This window comes from Macrobrachium nipponense, chromosome 6, assembly GCF_015104395.2.
Source record: "Macrobrachium nipponense isolate FS-2020 chromosome 6, ASM1510439v2, whole genome shotgun sequence".
NCBI classification, from domain to species: Eukaryota; Metazoa; Arthropoda; class Malacostraca; order Decapoda; family Palaemonidae; genus Macrobrachium; species Macrobrachium nipponense.
In genome coordinates, this window is record NC_061108.1 from 121430511 (window position 1) to 121451848 (window position 21338).

Here is a 21338-nt window from a genome sequence, read left to right on the forward strand (position 1 = left end):
AGTGGGTCTTACAAACCTTCCTCTTTGCGACCTTGAGGAATCACAGTAATGAGTTGCTCACCTGTCTATCATGGATGAATCGGAAGAGCCAATTACCTAGTTGCTAGAGGAAAATCCATCTACAAACCAGGTACAACTAGTAAATGAGTCAGACTTCTCAGTGAGTGGGTCATGCAAACACCTCTCGTTGTGGTGAGAGGACGGATAACTCATGCAACAGGGAAACAAACCAAACAGTTTTGACTTGATGTGGGCCCAAAACCCAACTAAGGGATGAGATAGAACCAAACCCAGAGTCTGAGCAGGCTGACACTGCAGTACTGACCTTACCTGGGGAAAGCTTATTATTGCTGACAACTGTGCCCCCCCACTTTCCCCTCTGGAGGGAAAAGATAGTGGTAGGTGACGATATAAGATTTAGACAAAGAAGAGTGCTAACAGCTCTACATAAAGCAGAGACTATGGTAACCTTGAGTTACTACCTCAGGAGACTGATGCCTCATGGACAGCTGAAAAGTTATAGTTAAGAGAACAGCACAGATGCTGATGAACCCTTCATTAGAAACTGCTGCATTCCAGGCTAAAACAATTACATGGGCAACCTTCACTTAAGATATAGTTGGCACAGAAAGTTGTTAGAAATCACCTAGGATTGATAAACATCAACAAGAAACATGTCTGGAACATATTGTGGATAGAACGACATGGGTAATGCCAGTTGGGTTTAAAACAGGCATCCCATCTCCCCAATCTCCAATTACCCCAATAACCCTTTAGTCAGTACATGTCCAGTCTAGCACATATGTGGAAGGAAACTCCATATATGAAAGAGATTGTTTGTATCCCTGTATAAGCAAACTGTAATCCAAGGAAGAAAAAAAAAAGGCAATATGGAAAATAAGCTATATATATTTTCAATTTATATCTAAACATATCAGAATTGCAGTTGAATGTTAGTTTCTGTGGTACAGTAGTAAAAAGTTTATAAAGAATGAATTTCTAAAGTTAGTATCTCTAGAAATGTTACAGTCATTATATCAACTTCATATGAAATCGGCCATAAAATTTAAAACAACCAATCATTTCATAGAATCTGCAACTGAACTTCAAAGGGAGCTTCAAAAGTTCTTATGCCACAGAAGAGAGTACTTTAAAATGTAAACAAAAATCCGCATCACAGTATTTTCCTATTTGTATATTACCATTCAATATACCTAATTTTTTTCTTTTTTCACTGCTTTTTCTACATAATACAGAGGTACAACATTTTTAGGGTATGTGGGTCCCTGTATTTTAATGTTTCAATTACTGTACACATAAATACCAAACTAGGAAATGAACACCATACTCTGCAGTAAGATAAAACAAAAAGAATTCAGAGTCTCTGCCTCAAAAACTACATGTTTAACATTAACACTTAAACTGTCAAAGTAAATTCAAAGACAATAATTAGCAGTTTTATATTTAGGATTACACTAGATTTCCTTCATAAGTACTTAAGGACTAAATGTTTGTTCACCTGAACTTATTTAAAACTTACTAACAAAGGTTAAAGAGTAACAAAGAATGAGTCATTTACAAAAGAAGCTACCCTAAGCCTTGATTCTTACAACATAATTGCATTTGAAAAAAGGAGAAAATGGATTATAAGTAATGCTGGCATACATTTTCATATAAATGCTAAACAAAAATACCAAAAGGACCCCTAGATGCATCAAATAATCATTACAAAATTCATTACGCTATCACTTTTAATGACATAATCCTTTTCACAAAATATTACAGCTGATACACAAGAAATATGAACACTGCTGAATACATAAAAAAAATTATTCATTTAGAATTCTAGAGATTGCCACATACCACAAATGAAGTACCAATTCCCTTATTGCACAGGAGAGCTTAGCTTACCCATAATATAACCAATACAAGAACAATGACAACAAAAGTTGCAAGTGGGTTCATTACCAAAACAACAAATATCTAAAATAAAATTTTAAAAAAGTTTTGCTTAGGATCAATCTAAACAAGTTTTCCTCCACAAACAAAAATGATGGCAGATACTCCAAAGTTAAATAATGCTAATAATACGTAATAATATTCACGATAAAGAGTAACAACAATAATAGTAGCAGTAGTTTTGTAGTAGTAATAGGACAGTACTTGTAGTACAAAGAATACATTAAAAATAAAAAAAAAACTTGAAACGGTCACTGCCTGATCATAACATATGCAAATTAAGCAACCAATATGAGTTAACGTAGCACCAACAGCACAAGTTCATTACAGCTTCTTTCCAATAGTTTTCTAATTATGAAAAAAAGTACTATAGAATGGGTACCTTCTGCAATGACTCCATAAACTTTTTTCTGAGTATCCCTCAGTAGTTTGTGTTGTGACATGAAGATAGCTCGGGTAGGTTACTTTATAGTGGCTACAGTGTCAGACAACTACCCTTCCAATATGGAGGGGCCGGAAACTGATAAGGAATTTGTTTACGAAAAAATTCTTAGGCTGAATACACTTAAAGTTTTAAATCATCACCCTTCCTAGTACTAATGGAAGAAAAAACACCTATAAGAGTTATCAAAAAACAATTAAGACATTTCAGTGTAAAAAACAAAGACATTTCAGAGTAGTTATTACAAAATGGATAAGCTGCATCTATAAAAGCATATCTTGGCATGGACAGATATCAAGGCTTACCCCAAAGAGGACTTGACATTATTTCTCTCTTTGGCCGATAGCAACTAAAGTTCCGCAGCAAGGAAAAAAAATAGTACTGTTAAATCTGTGATAGTATTCTAACTATAAAGTTGTAACATTATTTACTGAATACGACCCTGGTAGCATCGAATGCATGGAATAGCCGGTTATGCTATTTCTATTATCCAAGTCACGAGGTTTTTGGAAAGTCCAGCAGACATCATATGTATTTGGAGAATTATCCATTTCTATATAAAGTTACCAAGAAAAATTAGAAAAAGTTATTGAATTTTCAAGTGAAAAAGGTTTCAACAAGCTTTAGGAATATCTTCAATCACAACAAATCCCAGGTAAAATTATGGATATCTTATATACTTCTGTTGAGCAATTAATGAAATGTCAAGAACTGAAAATTATTAAAACTGTCTCGGTGCACTCTTACGTGATTGTGAGACAAAACTTTAAATACATGAAAACTATTGCAATATACAAATGGTGAAAATAAAGAGTAATGCTGAACTTGACCCATTCTACAGTAAGTAAAAATTTTCAGTTTCAATCATTAAAGGCTGGGCAACACTGAAATACAAAAGGGATAACTATATTAACCTCTTATGATGGCCATGGCATAAAAAAAATAAAAAAAAAAATGGAAAAGCCATCTTATGCAACCCATCAAGACCCAGAAGGAAGCATAGAAGACTATAACGAAGGTCAACATTCCTGCAGTCAAGTCAAAGATGTCCTAAAGGCATTCCATAAAAAGTAGGATCATCTTGCTTGACAACAGAATACAGTAAGGCAATGTGCCAAGTTATTGTCCCCAAGCTACCAATTCTGATTTTTGCTTTGTATTGCGAGGCTAATGTTGTCACTTTTGGGAAGATTTTTATTCACATTTTCCTAGCTGGAGATAATGGAAGAGGGTGCTTCCCACAACAAAAGAAGCAAGATACCACAGATGTGCTCAATACTGACAATTTTCTCTCTACAACTGGGTCTGAAAATGTTCAAGCAATGTATTATGCCAGCCACTTGCCTGGGGTGATAATTTATTAATTAATAGTTCAAGAATCCTGAGCCTTCAAGTTAAAAATAAGTGCAAGGTCCACAAACTAAGGAAACTTTGTTTTTGTTTCTGAATGACTAGCCTTGAGATTCAAATTTTATAATTACAGTATAACAAATTTTTCCAAATCTTTTGCATATCATTGCTCATTTGGTCTTTAGAGCCTTACTTCCAGCATGTGGTACACAGTAAATTTACAAATTGTTAGTTAATAAGTTGTAACTGCACTACAAATTGAACACAAGCAGACTCCAGAAGAAAAACTATTGCTGTAAAGAACACATCAAATGTTTGGCATTAATTAACAACACTAAGCCTTAATCGTATTTTAACTCTTCACTCTACTACTGTCATATAAAATTATCCATGTGAAAAAAATACCTAAGGCTTATAACTGGTGATCACATGGTAGTGACCAAGTCATTTTTTACATTTTGAGGTTTGAGTGGTCAATGTTTTAACAATAAACTTATATTCCAGCTATATACAAAGCTCCATTCAGTTGATGTTGGTGCAGAAAAAAAAATAAAAAAAAATTCATTCATCACATGACATTACGGCATCACTAAGGCCAAGTCATAATTTACGCTGTTGTCTCTATCGAGACAATTACTTTTCAAGCTTATGTTAAGAAGATACAAAATGTCTTCACTTAGAATGCAAGAGATTATATCAAATTACTGCATAGTCGCACAGTCTTATTCAAAATACTTGGAGTGATCTTCACTAAAAGCTGATGGCTCCTGTATAATATTGTAGCTGCAAATACAGTAAGCTTTTTTTACCAATTTGTAGCTGAAGACTAAGTAATATTGGAGATCAATTTATTTGCTCATAACAATCAAGACTACCCATCCTCCCTTTCTATCACTAAATTCACGTTATGCAAAACATTGCTAGCATGATGTAATGAAGCTAATGGGATGATAAACAACCCTGCAAAATTCCTTATATTCTCTCTAAAGATGCCATATTTCCAAGGAACCTGGAGAGCTGAAAATATCTTTTAAAGGATGTAGTATAGTAGAGGCATGACTTGCATTTTATCATTATCATTTTCCCCAAATACCCAAATAAAGAGACTAGTACTGGCATGCTCAGGACATGTACCATCAAATTTTCAGTTATTCAAACATTATTCTTCAGTTTCCTTTAAAGGTTGCTTACTCAAAAGCATATTTGGGGCATACTGAATGGTGTATTATATTAAAACAAACATATTTGGGAAAAATTTACAATTAAATAAGTTATTTCCCTTAAAATCTACTCTTGGACCAGCTATAAAATTACACCTAATCTTAATAATAAATAGTAATGACAATATTGCATACATTTTCTACTTATCATAAATTCTTTGGAGTCTCATTTGCACAAAAGTTCTGAATATCCGAATTGCAAATGGGAAATAGTATATTATTCAGTATCATATCACTGGTGTTTCTGAGTTCCCACCCAAAAGCCGTAACAATTAAATAATAAAACTTTACAAGAAGAACTGGTTTAGAAATCAAGAGGTGTGGAGACCCTGTACAATGTATGTGCATAAAGAAAAATACCTACTTATGTACATTTTTTCAGATTTAGAAAATTTTTGCATACCAATAACCTAAAAGAGACTGATGGTGATAATGCATTATATGACTGATCTGAACACTACAAAGGATGAGAGTGTGAGCTGTATTATAAAAAGAAAGGGTTTTCTTCTTGAGAAGCGGCTGGCGGGGCCATGCCAAAGCCAGTGGACGGTTGTTGGGGACCCCATGGGCCATGGTCTATTCCAGTGGGTGCTGGTGAAACGGAGAGACCTGAGCCCCCAATTCCAGTGGTTCGAAGCTGGTTCATTGATGGCTTGGGTGCTTGTTGAGCCTGGAAGGGGTTTGGAGGACTGGGAGCACTGAACGGGTTCACACCTGTAAAAGATGAAGGCGCAAAAGGATTGGTGGAGGTGGTGGTGTTGCTGAGATTGTTGTTCAAGTTGTTGTTGATGTTGTTCATGATGAGGGGAGAAGCTGAGGTAGAGTTCAAAGGAGTGAGACCTGTAAAGAAGAGAAAAAGCCACACACAAAATTACATTAGCTTGGCTTAAGGTTCCTTTCAACAAATACTTTGATTTAATACCAACAATGTGATGGGTGAGCTGGAACCTCACTCCATATCTCATATAAAGGAGAATGTGATCTTTATCTAAAATATGGGTGCAAATTCCTCAACAAATAGCTAATGAGCTCTAAACTCAAACTTGCTAACTAAAAATAATCTACCTGCATAAATAGTCAATGTACATATGTATCAACATTAATAAGTAACATTTTCACAACACTATTTCAATAAAAAAAACTAAAGATGTTTAGACCAAAACTACAATAAAAGCTCAATCAAACACGTAAATGCATTTGGCACTTGAAGCGTTTTTATTTCAGGAAATTTCTAAAACAAGTTATTGTGGATGCATTCTTTAAAATCTCATCAAAATCATTCCATAACATTACATTCTTTTCTCATATATAGCTCAACATTTTAAACTTAATTTTAATGTGGGAGTGCTAAGAAACAATACTGAATATTTTTAAGAAAGAGCACAATAGAAAATATATATCAGACTGTTTCAAGTATGTACTGCTAATTTCTATTTTTCCTAGGTATACAAACCTGTTTTTTAAGAGGAGAATATCATATGCACACTGAGATGAGCAATTGAATGAACATAGGAGGATAGCTGTATGGTGATGCAGGTGATTGAGGGAGGAATCTTCATAGCTTCCCCATGGATTCCTACACTTTATCTTTCACCCCAAGAGATTATTAGTGGGGTGGAAGAAGTGAGATACACATTAGGGAACTTGTTTGTATAACTAGGAAAAACAAACATTTTTTTGAAGTAATGAGGAAAAAGCCTCCTCCCTCTCAGGAATTAAATTAACTCCTGAGGAAGAGGGGGGCGACATTACATAATAAATCAGCCTGAGGGCATCCCGATACTTCCAACAATGAATCGATGGAAGAAAAGGAAGGAGATAAAGGCACAAAACTAACATGGGGTGTGACTGCGGCAGGAGACAAAGAACAGGAGAAAATCCCTCCCACGAAGGAAAGATGGAAACGCTATGGATGCTCCCTCTTACTTTAAAATAACTTCCACTGCATTCTAGGCCACGCATGACATTCTGTCCAGGGATTCGTTATGGCACAAACATTAGAATGACACCTACTGCAAGTTGTATGTGGATCTGTTGCTGAAGAAGCCAAAAAACGAGAACACAGGAAACCTCGAGTACCCAGGCACACACACACATTGTCGAGGCCGAGAAGGAGCAGAAGCAGCCATAATACAAGCACGCACACACACACAAAAACACAAGCGAAAACGGGTAATGAACCGGGTAAAAGGCTGAGAGAGGTCAACTAAAACTCTCGCCCAGACGTTTAAGAAAAAGACAACGATGTAATGTGGGTGGGTGAACCTTAACCACTTTTCACCTGATATAAGCACGTGTTGCCAGCTCTCACGAGATTCCTTGCTTTTCATCTACGATTTAACTGGATCCAGCTAGGTGCTTGAAAATTATTCTATTATTAAGACCAAAGGTTTGTAGCTATGAAAAATAAAAATTGTCTTAGAAAAGTTGTCATTTTTCCTAGATATACAAACCACAGCCTTCCATTCATGGAATATCTAGTGGAAGATGTAACAGCCACAGAATCTTGGTAAACAAGGTAGTTAAAATGGTGGTGAATAGGGAGGTTGCCCAAACTCTCCTTGTGCATTCATTCCATTCTTTCCTAGTGCCACAGGGACAAAGCAAGGTGTTTGAAATAGATATAACACTTATGAAAACCTCTGGTTTTTATACTTTGAAAACCTAGACAGCCCTGTAGCATATGTAAATTCAGCAGGCAGCCCTCCCCTAGTAGAACAGGTGCTAGTAGTGCACTTATCTTAATCTTATTCAGTTCCAATATGTACATCAGCCCAGAAGTGCTCGGACGGGAAAAGGGAATGGATGAAAAGGAAGGGGAGTAACAATTCATTCTGCAATCACTCTCCAAACAACAACATACTGGGACAGGTGTCAAGGGACTTGTGCGTGACATTCCTCGAGTAGTATGATGAAGGTGGTCTAGTTATGTCAGCTTGCCCTCATTACGTGATAAACTGAAAAATTCCTCTGAAAGTCAAGAGACAGTCCCATCCCCCTAACATTGTGAACTCTTGGGAGGCCAGACTCCTCTAGAGAAGAATTGTATGTCTGCTTCATAATTTTACAAAGCCAGAAGGAGAATGTGTGCCTTGGCACATCCTTATTGCAACATGTGCAACAAAAAGTCTACATTCCAACTTCAAGTAGCAGATTCTTTTCAAATAACACTTGAGGGCAAGGACCAGGCACAACATCAACTCGTACAAGTCTCCACTAACAAAATCTCAGAGAGAAATGATCAAGGAACTCTTTGACCTTTCATCAGGATTCAAAAGGTTTTGAGTCTTGCCTATAAATTCCAAGACAAAGGAAAATGAGAGTGCTGAAATAGACAATCCATGAAGTTCCCCCACTTTTTTTGCTTAAGCTAAGCTAAGAGGAACACATTCTTTAGGGTGAAATCTCTCTGAAGAGCAAGAAAAGGGCTCATACAAGGGACCTGTAAGACTACACATAACTAAAGCCTGCCATTAACATTCAGTTATGCCTGCACAGTTATGATTGTGCAATGGACTGAGCAGGCAAATCTGTGCCACTAACGATACAGGCCGTTTCCTCAGTTCTCCATAGGAGTCATGGCATCAACACACGATGCTCTGGCTGTAATTGGCTTGTTGACATCATAAAAAAATTTATGAACATCAAGTAAGATGTCCAGTGAAAGAGTGGTTGATAAAAACAAATTAAATATTCCCATGTGAATTTGTGAAGAGTTTAAATTTAGCCCCAAGGACTTTCATAATGTTTATGGCATATTTTATGAATGAAGGAAGAGTTCCATGGAAAGGTAATTAAGATCGTAATAGTTTTCTTTCATTTCAAAGAAGATGCATATACTAGACCTAATATTGTTTTCTATTTCATTAAAAGGGTTAATACTGATTTGTTTTCATTTAAAGATTGACTTTCTTATGACATGTTACAATGAATGAAAATCCTTAGTTTACTATTGTCTTCCTGTGTTTCATTTGTCTAACTTCATTTCAAAGTGAATGTTAACTTCATTTCAAAGCGAACTTCCGTGAGATGTAAGCAATGAAAAAACACAGTCCAATTTTGCTGATTTTGTTTAATCAGAAAGTCTAATATTATTTTGTTCTCAATTTAAAAATGAATTACATACATGGTGCATAATCATGAATAGATGCATATAGGCCTATTCTTGTTTTACATTATTTTGCCATGATAAATATTTATTCTCATTGAATAACTGTCTTGCCTATATGACTTATAACTACAAATAAACATACATAGGCTTAATCTGTTATGATAGCCTTTGGATTTGACTTGCCAAAGCAAAGTCTCATTCATGTAGAAGGTTTCAATGAAATCTACAAGACATTCAGGAATGATGCTGCCACTTTCAGCCTTCCATATACACTATTTTTCCTGTGGAAAAATGCCAATATTATAAATATGTATTATTCTGACTTCCGTATCAATTAATAAAAACAAATAAATCCAATATATCATCAATTTAGGTATAAGCACTTTTCAGTTTAATAAAACCCATCTCAATGTTCTTAATTAGTACATGTCTGTCTGCGGACGGACAGCAAACTGAGCCAAAAAAGTGTTCACCACATTGAAGTTGCAATGTGCATGTGCAGCCGTTTGGACTGAAGTTCATCGATTGAGATGAGCTATTTATGCAGGCCAGAAAAACTGAGCAGGTTGTCCACACTAACGTTCAGTTATAACTGCACAGTCCAACTGTGCAGATAAAACTGCACAAGCATAACTGAACGTTAGTGGTGGGCTTAATGAATCATCCCCCTCTAGATGCAATTTCTGGAGTGGACAAGACTGCTTAAACTTCTTTATTACCACAGACAACTCCACTGAGGTGGCAAGCAAGATCCAACCTCTTCAGTCAAAAGACCTGGGAAAGGTCTTCATAGCAGAGATGGGATGGGGAGGTGCTTATCCTGGCAAAGAAAATAAGGAATTATGCAACTAACTGAACAGATACTCAACTAGACAGTGACACCTTTTATGACACCAGTTGGTACACATTCACTGAGAAGCAATGGAGATAACCTGACATTGGTCTTCCACTGTTGAACATAGGCCTGGGAGGGGAGGGGGGGGCGGGGGGTCAGAAGATCGAAATTTTCCTGTTCAATCTGGTTTTGAATAGACTGAACATAAGGGATACCAAAAGGTCAAATAGCTTTTCCGTTACTTGGAGGTGTAGACCATTGCATCCCTACCACTTGACCCTGGTAGCTAAGCTGATCTGCCAGGACATTCCACGTTACCATAAAATGTACTTGGCTCTCAGTTCAACAGCCTGGAGAGCCACCCACACATGCAGCTCCAATGCTAGCTGGCTCAGGGACCAACCAGGACATTATCCCCTCCCACCCCTTGTTGATATAACCCACTATGGTTGTTATTTGCTTATGATTACCACTGAGTGTCTTTGCAGATTGCTCTGCAATGCAATGTCAGGCAGGCCACTAACACTTCCAACACCTTGACTTGAAATGCAGATGTAGAATATTCCAAGTACATACTCTTAAAATAAACCCTCCTTTCAGGTGTGTGCCCCAACCCAGCAGGACTCGATTACATCACTGGCGTAGTAAACTCCTGACGCATGTGAACACCTCTTTGTCATTTCTTATCCTCTTGCTAATTTCCCACCGAGGTGAAGCTCACTACATGGATTCCTCACATAAGGAAGTGCAGATACTGGCCTTACCTCAACAATGAGAATAAAACTTGTGTGTGTCTACAGACTGAGGAGGCATGAACTGACTGCATGGCTGCCCAAGTACGTCGCATCTACATTTGTTTGTTTCTTCTTCATACGAGAAAAAAAATGCAGCAACCCAGGACAAGAAATCAAAAATACAAACTAAAAGCTAAGAATGTTCAACTTGGCACATTCACCCGTTACTTATACAGTACAAAGAGCACTGAACAATTTTCAAAGATGATTATCGATTACACTAAGAGCCAGCCTTTTTACTGCCCAAAGGAATTACGTAACTGCAAAATGACCTTTTACAAAAATGGGACAGTTGAAATATGAAGTGGATGGGCATCTGTGAAGAAGCTGTGGTTTTCCCCCACTCATAAACCAATGCTACCATGCAGCTATCTATGTACCTAAATTTTTTCAATTGTTCAGCACTGCCAGTGAACAATATTTTCCACTTAAAAGGTGATGGTTTGAATTCCCATAGGAACAAATTATTGTTAAAAATCCAAATACTATAAGTAGTTTTATAAAACAATTTGACAAGTCCTAGCATATAAGTAACGCACAATATAAAGCCAAGTGGAGAATTATGACTAAATGGATTTGTTAGTTAACCCAGGGAATTTTAACTAAATGGATTTGTTAGTTAACCCATAACCAATGTGCCCAACCAAGACCAGACACCTGAGAACATGCCAAAGTCTGCGATGTTATCTGAATGTGAACTGAATGGCATAAACAGATTCATCATTGCTTATGGCATAAAAAAATCTGCTGTTTTCTATTTTATGAGTTTGCAATTGTTGTAATATGCTATTGAAATAGTTAACTTTAGTTTTTAAGTCACAATTACTTTGATTGTCAATTACTATCACTCATCAAATCTTGTAACCTACAAAAATTGGTATATCTGGTGCATAAATATAACAAAATCAAGAACACTACAAGAATCCAATGTTTCCCTAAATTTAGATATACACAAAATGGCAAAATCTCTATAATTTCCAAAAGCTTCTAATCCTCACTTTACATAAGATTTGTTAATTTTTTAACTCATTACAATTTCAACTTCTATCAATAAATGTAAATTCAAAATCAATCATTTCAAAATAAGAAAATTTCCAATGCAATGCAACAGAATGGTAACCTATAATGCCCTAATACTCTAATGATAAATAAAACTACCAGGAAAGTAAAGTGCAATGCATTACTAGGCAGTTCAGCTTTGTTAAAACAAAAACTTCTAGGTTATATCTTAACTTTCAAGCATTTTACCACATGACAAAACCAATACAGTATAGGCAATAAATTTGACAAAAATAAGACCACTGAGGATTTTCAAAAAGAATGAACAGGCATTATTGGTAAGGAAAATCCTTGAATGTACAAACTTCAAGGTTTTGAAAAAATTTTGTGAAGGCTTTCCATAATAGCATTATATTAAGGAACATTTTAGTTCCTTCTTGTAGTTAGATATAGGTTCTATCACAGAAGTGTACAAAATTATTTGTTTTAAGGATTCAAATTTACCTTGAAAGTAAATGCATAATCCAGTCTTGGCTCTAAAATCAAAGTTGTGCGAGGGAAGCTTATCTCTAGGAACATGGGGCATATGCAAAATAACATTTCTTTGTTCATTAAGTGCATTGGTCTTCAATGAAGACCAAGTAATGTTGCTACATAAGAAAATTTGAAAACATACTTTGGTTTTCTCAGATTATTGTACACTTTTTAATCATTGTAATTAAAGAGATATTATCTTATTTCAGTTCGGAAAAAAATATTTTCAACACCTGATTAACTACAGATACTGGTTTCCTTTGGTTTAAGGAAAATTTTACCTACATGCAGTCCCTGGTTATTGGGGGGGAGGGGGTTCTGTTCCCAAGGGGTACTGATAGGCAAAAACTGCCATTAACCGAAACTGGGCAATTTATGGCTCCATAATGCCGCCGATAACCAGTTATCGGTGCCATAAGCACCATTATGGCGCCTCTGTTAAGGTATGTTATGGCACCATAAGGCACCTATAACCAGAACTCGGCCTGTTATGGCACCATAAATTGCCGATTTTATATCGCTAGATGAGTGCCATAAAATGGGATCACTGATAATTGAGTCCTCTGATAACCGGGGACTGCCTCGATTGTGAATTCAACAAATCGCCAAAACTTGTATTGTCCCTCTTGTGGTTGAAATGTAATTTTATTCCTAATCCTTTAAAGGTAATAGAAATGTATGTTCCAAACTCAGTTTGAAAATCCTCAGTATGTCAATTAAGCCATGAATACCACCGAGCCAAGTCTAAAGCAATGATCTGTGTGCGAGACCCACATCCAGGAGTCCCATGTCAACGAAGCAGCAAATTTCCTGCTGGCTATGTAGGTCACAGCCTGCAAATTCTAAGAACTGTTAGTAGCTTATAAGAGGGAAATACAACACTACATTCTGAAGGTAGAAGGTAAAAGATAAAAGTTACTTATAAAGTACAAAGAGCACTGAACAATTTTCAAAGGTGATTATCGATTACACTAAGAGCCAGCCTTGTTACTGCTCAAAGGCATTAACTGCAAAATGACCTCTTTTACAAATATGTATAATATGAAATCAATACTATGCAGTTCTGTATTACCAATATGATTAACAGATTGACAAAATCTTTTATACATATTTTATACATTTTTTTTTTTAAAGAAAAGATGAACAATGAAAGCATGCAAGCATTCTGCTCTGGCATCAAAAATCAACATCAGTGCCCAGCCATCTTGAATTGGTTAAAATAAACCATAACATAATTCATATCTAGCAATAACAAACATTTGAATGTGCAAGCAGCAAACAAAACTTTATTCATTCATATAGCACTGAATGGCCATATCATCCATATATATTCTAGCAATTTCCATTATTTTGTCAAAGGATGTACATTACAGTGTTTTACATGACTCTGAGGGAGATAGTAGAAACAATATTACTGTACTTGATGTAGTTTGCAACTCCTCCCTATTTACTTAAGGTCATCAGACAGTAGTTATTTTATGAAAAACAGTAGTTATTTTATGAAAAACAAAAACCACAAACTAAGTTAAAATTTACTACTTACTGCTGGCCAATACTTTTTCATATATATGTATACTGTAATTTTATAATAAAGGTACTATGAACAGTTGAGGAATGTGGCTTTGTACCTTGTATTTAAAATGTACTCAATGGTAGATATTACCAGGAATGTATAAATGCACACACAGCTCGTAAGTTTTGGTTGTTTGTCATTGACTTTGCTTTTATCTTTAAAAAAAATTATATTTATTACTAACAATTTCTGTCAATAACTTTCAAACTGAATACAATGTCTTTAGTAATGTTGGTTTCATGGAAATAAAAATTTATTTTGAACAATTACCTAGTCAAAAGTCCAGATCTATAGTATGTTGATAGTGACTACATACTATTTTTTGTTGTTTGCTTGCATTGGTGTTGTCTACTGTGCTTTGTATCAATCTGTAGTAAATATAATTTCAGTAAAACCTAATAAATCACATGCAATCATGTACTAATGATGGTTTTGTACAGTTAAGAACATGTTTTAAACTACGTGGTCCAAAGTCCAGGCGTATATGCATGTGGTTTACTTGATTTAGTGTTCCTAAGTTTTTGTTCCTGTTAACTATTTTGCTTAATTATTTTATTATAATTTTGGTGTTACTTTATATACCTTATTATGGTTTGTATTTTACAGAAATTGTTAATAATAGTCATATAAAATAATAAAAAATGTAAAATCCATCTTAAATCTGGTAAACTGATAAGGGTCAAGATTTGTACATTATTTGTTAAAAGAAACTATTTGAACATGTCATGTCATTTGTCACCCACATTATACTTTGTATTTAAATTTTCTGCATGTGGGATATATCATGGGGGGGTTACGTTAGCAAAATGTTTTATTTAATTATCGAACACAGAAAAATTAACAAAGATTACATAAAATTATTTTTGCACTAATTCTTCACTATATTAAAATCTGAAATGTTGGTTTTCCTGTAGTGTGATTATACTTTGATGGGTTTTACTGAGGCTTATCAAACCTTTGATTTCACCTACTAATTAAGTGAGGTGCGAATTGATGCAACTTCCAAGAAATTGACTGCTTGCAGTCTTTGCTTTCCTCATACACACTCTTATGTTGAGAATGGGTGGAATGGCTTGTTTAGTAGCCGACTGGCTTATTAGTGATATCTAGATTCTACAATTTATAGAAATGTAACTTGGACAACGTTGGGTACTTATAGAAAAAATTAAAGCCATCTTCAGCAGCTTTTTTTAGTCCACGTAATTTTCTCTACATCGAGATAACTTTTTGCAAATTCTAATAAAAATGTTTTAAAGTAAAAACCAAATCTTGTGATAAGGATTAGATTTATTAAAATAGTAATAAAATCAAGGGGGTTTAAGAGAATATCTTATGGAATATGGAACAATGATGATTATTGTTTCTGCCAAAAATAACTAGCTTAAGTGAATAACATTATTCTGGTCAATTCTTGCTAAATGAATATTTACACTTAACCTAAGTCTAAAAATGACAAATTTTTTATCTGTTTGTATTTTTCATAACTAATAAACCTGAGGTCTTAACATTAGGATAAATACTTAGCGCCAGCTGGAAACCGGTAAAGTTTAAAATAATTGTGTACGCAAGGGACTATTGACATCTGTGCTTGGTCACGAGTCATGTGGAGCCACCCACGTACCCCTTTTAACTGGTGACCCTGTTAGTTATTCTTCCAACCCAGGTTAGTTGATAGAGGGGTGGTTAGACCTCAGGTTTGTTAGTTATGAAAAATAAAAATAGATTAAAAATTTGTCATTTGTTCATATACGAAACAAACCTTCGGTCTTAACATTAGGATAGACTTACTTTTGGTGGGAGGTAAGTACTATTAACCAACTGGGAGTTTGCCACCTTTGATCAGTTTTCTGAATAGCAGTATTCTACGAAACAACTAACCAGTATTTCAGAATCTAAGATATATATGAATATCATGGAGTCAGACTTCTGGGTTTCTACACATTGTCATAGTTCATTACCTCTGAGGTAGATAAGAACATCTGTTCTTCTAACAAACCAAATTATCCACTTATGTAGGTTTGTTAATATTCCTCTCCCCCTTGCTAAAGAGCTAAAGAGAGGAAGAAGGTCTTGCTACTGATAGGTATCTTCCACTGATAGTAACTCTAACAGTATGGCTACTTCACTCACCTGTATCTTATCCGTTCCAGCTTATGATGGTACTCTCTTCTTACTGCCTGAAGTAAAGAAGGAGAAAGAAATTTGAAAAGGAAAGAGGCCAGTTATCTCCTCCATTTCACATTCATACCATCATCTTAGACAAGATACCAACGGACCTGCCAGTGGTGCTGGATGAGTTACACAATTTGTTGAGCAGCCACCAAAGGACCCAAGGAAATTGAGTCCAAGGACCTCTGGGCAACCTCCTTTATGTACAAGAAATTGAAAGTGGTTTGTCATAACAATGAACCAACTCTCAAATTTTAATGAACAGACAGACACCTTCTTAAATTGCTCAATATGAGTTCAATCTTCTAAATGTCATGGGTTCTTGTCTTCCCTCCATAATTAGACTTGTTTCTGTTAAATAAGGCCCTTCTGGCACTTCTTTCCTGACTCCACCTGTCTCAACAAAAAGTCTTCGTCAAACATGTCGAAGAAGTACAAGGCTCTAACAGAACCTTTCCATTAAACGTCCAATGAACTGTGGGTAACATTCTTCATGTAGAACATGAAAAATGGTTCAATACAGCCACGAACCAACCGTCACGATCATTTTAACAGATATGTTCTTAATTGCCAGAAAGGCATGTATTCTTTTGATGACCTTCCCTTCTGTATGACCCAATGGGTACAACTTGACAACAAGTAGGCTTGACTGATTGCCTCAAAAAATAAAAATACATGGAAATTTCTGACCACTTTGCCTCTGTTTGGCTTGTGTTCTCTTACGTCTACCACATTTATGTTCTCGGTGACGTAGTTCATTTGATAACCACAGAGTACTTTGGACTAGTCAAAGCTGGCCCTCCTGAAGGTCTCTAACCCAAACTCACGCCGTACTGAGTGTGACTAAAAACATACCTGTCGGCATGACCTGTGGTACATTGGCTCATTATCCTGGATTCTGGGGCAAATTGAATGTTGTTCCCGACTACTTTTGAATCTACATAAAAAACCTGGCTATTGAGTACTCCCACTCTACCAAGGTCAGAGCAAGACAGTTTCCTCGTCAGTTTCCTGTAACGTGACTGACGTATGAGCTCGGTGGTAACCCAGCAAGTCTACTCTGATACAGAGTATGTTTTCATGTAGTAGATCAAAGTTTCTTATGTGCACCAGCCAGTTCAATGCTCCTAAGTCATCCAAAGATTACTCAGTGTGAAGTGATATTCACATGCTGGATGACCCAATCACCAGTCAAGTGTGTATCATCATACAGGTAACTACATAGAGACTTCCCTCCGTTCTGACAATAGCTCCACAAGATCTTTGTCTACTGACAGAATACCTTTAATGGACAGAAACCTCCTCTATAAAGGCAGTCACGGCCAAAAGGTCATTCTGTACATGTGAGATGAAGAACTCTGGAGTCGTGTTACATCCGAGCTGATGCTCTGCACCCAAATTCTTAAAACTGTTAGTTTGAAAAGGGATACTGGGCAAACTCCAAACCTGAGATATTAATTCTACCTATCGGTGGTGCCTCTTCCCCACACAACCTGGTAGAGAACATGGTGCTAAGATAAACCTTATCAGTCACTCATCTTGGGTCCTCCTCAATTACTGGAACCCCTTCCTCTGTTCAGGATATGGTGGAAAAGGTAGAAAGGAGGGTTTGCATAACCTCCAGGTTGTTCCCAGTATCCCAAATGGAATCCTCAGACTGCTTGAAGGGCGAGAACCCTGTAGCAGACAGGTCTTACGTAGTTCTTCAATTATACGGATAAGATCATAGGGAATGTTCTATGATAATATATTCTACTCAGACACATCCTAATTATCCTACTGTCCAAGGAATTAACCTGTTAACAGGACAGGGCTCATTCTTCATAAGGAATTAACTTTCCAACTACAAAACACCCTCTGCAGTGATCTGTTACAATATACAGACATATGTTCAATATATTACCTTCCAAAGAGAAACCCTATATTGCCAAAAACCACCATGGTGCTATTCTCGAGCAACCTAGCACAGAATTGTACCCAACGTCACTTCACCCAACCTCGACTCTTGAAGAATGGGAAATTCTCCACCTTCCTCTTCCAGAACTCATGAAGTTTTAATGATTTGCTTCAGCCAACTGAAGCTCGTACCAGCTATGCTAGGTTCATGACTTCAATACTTAGAAACTAGGCCAGGATGGAAGAGACCCTTTGAAGAGACCCCTTTGAAGATGCTAGGTTAGTCTAGCAAACAACCACTTGGACTAGGTTAAGTAGATATGGTCAATTCCGAACTGGTTAACTTATTTTAAGTTGGCAAGATCAGGTTAATACTGGCTTGGTTAGGTTGGTTAATTCTTCCACCAATTAGGCTAGGCTAACTCCTCCATCACTTAGGCTAGGCTAAGTCCATCAGGGAAGTACGCTAACTAGCTTAATCTAGAAACTCAATGACTTAGGTTAGGGTAACGTCGTCCAAGATCCAAGAAAGTTTGGACTATACATGCTAGGCTACAACCACAACCTGCTAGGCCGAGGTGGTAAAGGGTTCCCCAAACGGGTAGCCTAGGTACTAGTCTATATATGATGTGTATGCCGGAACCAGCTAACCCAGGAGTTAGGCTAAACTAACTAAGAACTTTACCACTCAGACTAAGCTAAGATAGTAAATGCAGGTTCGAAAGTCAAGACCGCAACCATTAGCTAGGCTAAGTTGGCACATGTATGCCCAAACCAGTTAGTAGTGGTAGATTCGGACTTCCTGGGGTAGGCTACGAATTTAACCACTTGTTAGGTTAAAAGGTATGGCTCAATTAGCTGAGCTATAGCATCCTAGGTTACGAGTGCACTATTTAGGCTTGTCTACCTAAAGTGGTGAAAGAAAGAAGTTCCACCTCCTCCTTTTAACTTGAAGTTTTCTTCATGGCCTATACAACCGAAACTCACTCAATGAGTAGGCCTGAATCTTACTTTACGGGATACTTATCGCCACCAATTCTACTCCCAACAAAGTAAAAACCCCTTTGTGTGATCAGAGACTGAAACGTGTTTCATGAGCTATTGTTAAGAAGAATGGTTCTACAGTACTTTACTGCAAAGAAACCAAGCTATCGACTAACTGTAACTACTTGTCTAAGAGTCGAAGCATTTGGTCAATATTCTTATAGGAACAACCCAGATTATACCAAAAAGTATATAAAACAAGGGAAACCCAAAGTCTGTTAATTCCCACCATGCACACTGTATTCGATTACTAAGAGGAATCCTTAGACTGGTTGTGATGGGTGCCCACGTTGGTAGACAGCAGGTGAAATGAGGCTGATGTACCTTCACTTCTCTTAGCACGTAAATGAGAGGGTGACACATCTCAATAACTACTGCATGGACCTTACGGCCGTCTAGCATTGCGTGCATTGTAAAACTACGTTGTTCTTGTTATCATGATTAAACCAGCAGTTGCCAATTGGTTTGTGTTTACCTTCCAAACTTAGTATAAAACTTACACAAAACCGTGGAAATAAGTGAATTTAGCGTATCTATTTGCAATCTATGTACAAATATGAGAGCAATTTTATCGTTACTGTATTGCATTACTATGACATCTAGAATTCAGGAAACAGTTTGTAAAGGCATCGGCATATGTATCAAGTTTGTCTACATTGGCAATACTGATTAACCAGTCCCCAAATTCTTACGAATGATTCCTACGCCCGTCACTGTTTACACAGTTGCCTCCTATGACCGTCACGGTCCTTCCAGCCATCATATTCCTTACGACCGTCATATTCCTAACAACTGTCATATTCCTCATGGTCTTAAAGTCCTCATAGCTCTCATGGTCATCATGGTTCTTAAGCCCTTCATAGCTCTAATGGGCATCATGGTTCATACGCCCGTCATAGCTCTACGGCTGACATGGTTACCACAACCTTGGCTATCACTGGACTGCTGACAACCTAAATGGCAACCGTCTAGAGTAGACTGAGCTTAACTACTGCTTAAGCTTTCTTATTCAAAATTTAACTGGAGCAGGCACCAGCATTGCCGCTTATCCTACGAGAATAATGATGCCACCGAAGACGAGAGGTTGGCAGCAGTAGGCTGTGAAGTCATGACTACTGCCATTTTGATAGCGGTTTTGGCTATGATGTCATCACGCTTGATGGAAACGTGAGGCTGTTGATGGTACTCTCGCTGCCAAGACCAAGAGACCCAAACTGCTGTGGCATTGCTACTTTTTACAACGATGTGACAGTCCTGGCTCGAATATGAAGAAGAAATTATTCTTCTCCTCTTGGCACGAGGATCAGTCACGAAGTCCCTGATTCTAGCATTCTCCAACTCTTTACAGCCACACTAGACCAAGCTTCCATCAGTCACTTGTTCGACAATTACAACTACTTCTTGTGATTTCTTATAATAGGGATGTGACAGTCCTGGCTGCAAGATGGAGAAGAAACTTCTCTTGCCTCGAGAGTCAGCCACGAAGTCCCTATTCTTCAAGGATTGGCAGGAGAACGCACTGGCGTCAATGTCACCTAGCTTGTTGATGCCTAAGCGGAAGGAGAAGACAGAGAAAAGACTTGTGTCTTTTCCACTGTGTTTGTTATATCTCCTAACACTTGCAATTTCTCTAAAAAAAAAAAATGTGCGTCGCCAAATCTAAAAGCTTAGTTGTAAAGTACTCTTGTACCTCAAAGAAGCGAAAATGGAAGCATGTCTCCGTGTAGGCTGCAGCTGTGAAGTGACGTCATGGCAGACGCCATGTTTATGACGTCACTGAGCATCTTGAATGCGAAGCCTGCACTTGACAAGAAGTGCAAGGCTGCTTTTGTTATTCTTGTAGGCATAGCAATCTGACTCAAAAGTCTGCAGTGTTGTACTATCTGCTTCTCTACAGATGCTGACGCATTTGACCGCCATTCAGTGCATATCAGGGTAGAAGGAACATCCATAACATGGGACCCTGGATGGCAGCGCAACGTCAAATAGCAAACCAACTGTCCTTCTTGGGTTGGTACTCCTGATAGGCCTAACACGGATCGCACACCTCCATCAACTCTGCCCACGTATCTGGAACGAAAACAAGATGGCGATGCACACCTCTCCCCGCAGGGAAAGGAGCACAATTAGTCAAATTTACTTCCCAAAGCACATCCTGAGACATCCAAGCTTTGGATTCACAGGCAAGCCATATGATATATGTGAAAATCCAAAGTACAGGCAGCGAATTAACTGTATCTGAAGAGTTTCTGCACCTATGACCTACTAAACGATGTTTACCCTGATGTCAAAAGCGTTGAAGATAATATCCAGGAAATCTCGAAGCATGAGAAAGCTCCATGTTCACAATAGTGCCCGGAAATTCCAAACGCAACAGATTCAAAACAACAGGGGGCAAACTAAACCGGCTTT

The 21338-nt window shown here is 37.2% G+C and overlaps 1 protein-coding gene across 14 annotated transcripts in view; it reads right to left on the reverse strand.

Moving 5' to 3' along the window:
* Window positions 1–891: 891 nt before the first annotated feature.
* The window catches only part of LOC135216083 (epsin-3-like), a 305512-nt gene continuing 285065 nt past the window's right edge, over window positions 892–21338 (reverse strand). For 12 of the 14 annotated variants that reach the window (XM_064251091.1, XM_064251086.1, XM_064251088.1 and 9 more), the window contains one exon: window positions 892–5811. In XM_064251091.1, coding sequence (XP_064107161.1) covers window positions 5456–5811 — 356 coding nt within the window. In that variant the 3' untranslated portion in view covers window positions 892–5455. The remainder of the gene's footprint in view (window positions 5812–21338) is intronic. The other 2 variants (XM_064251092.1, XM_064251093.1) reach the window with 2 other exon arrangements.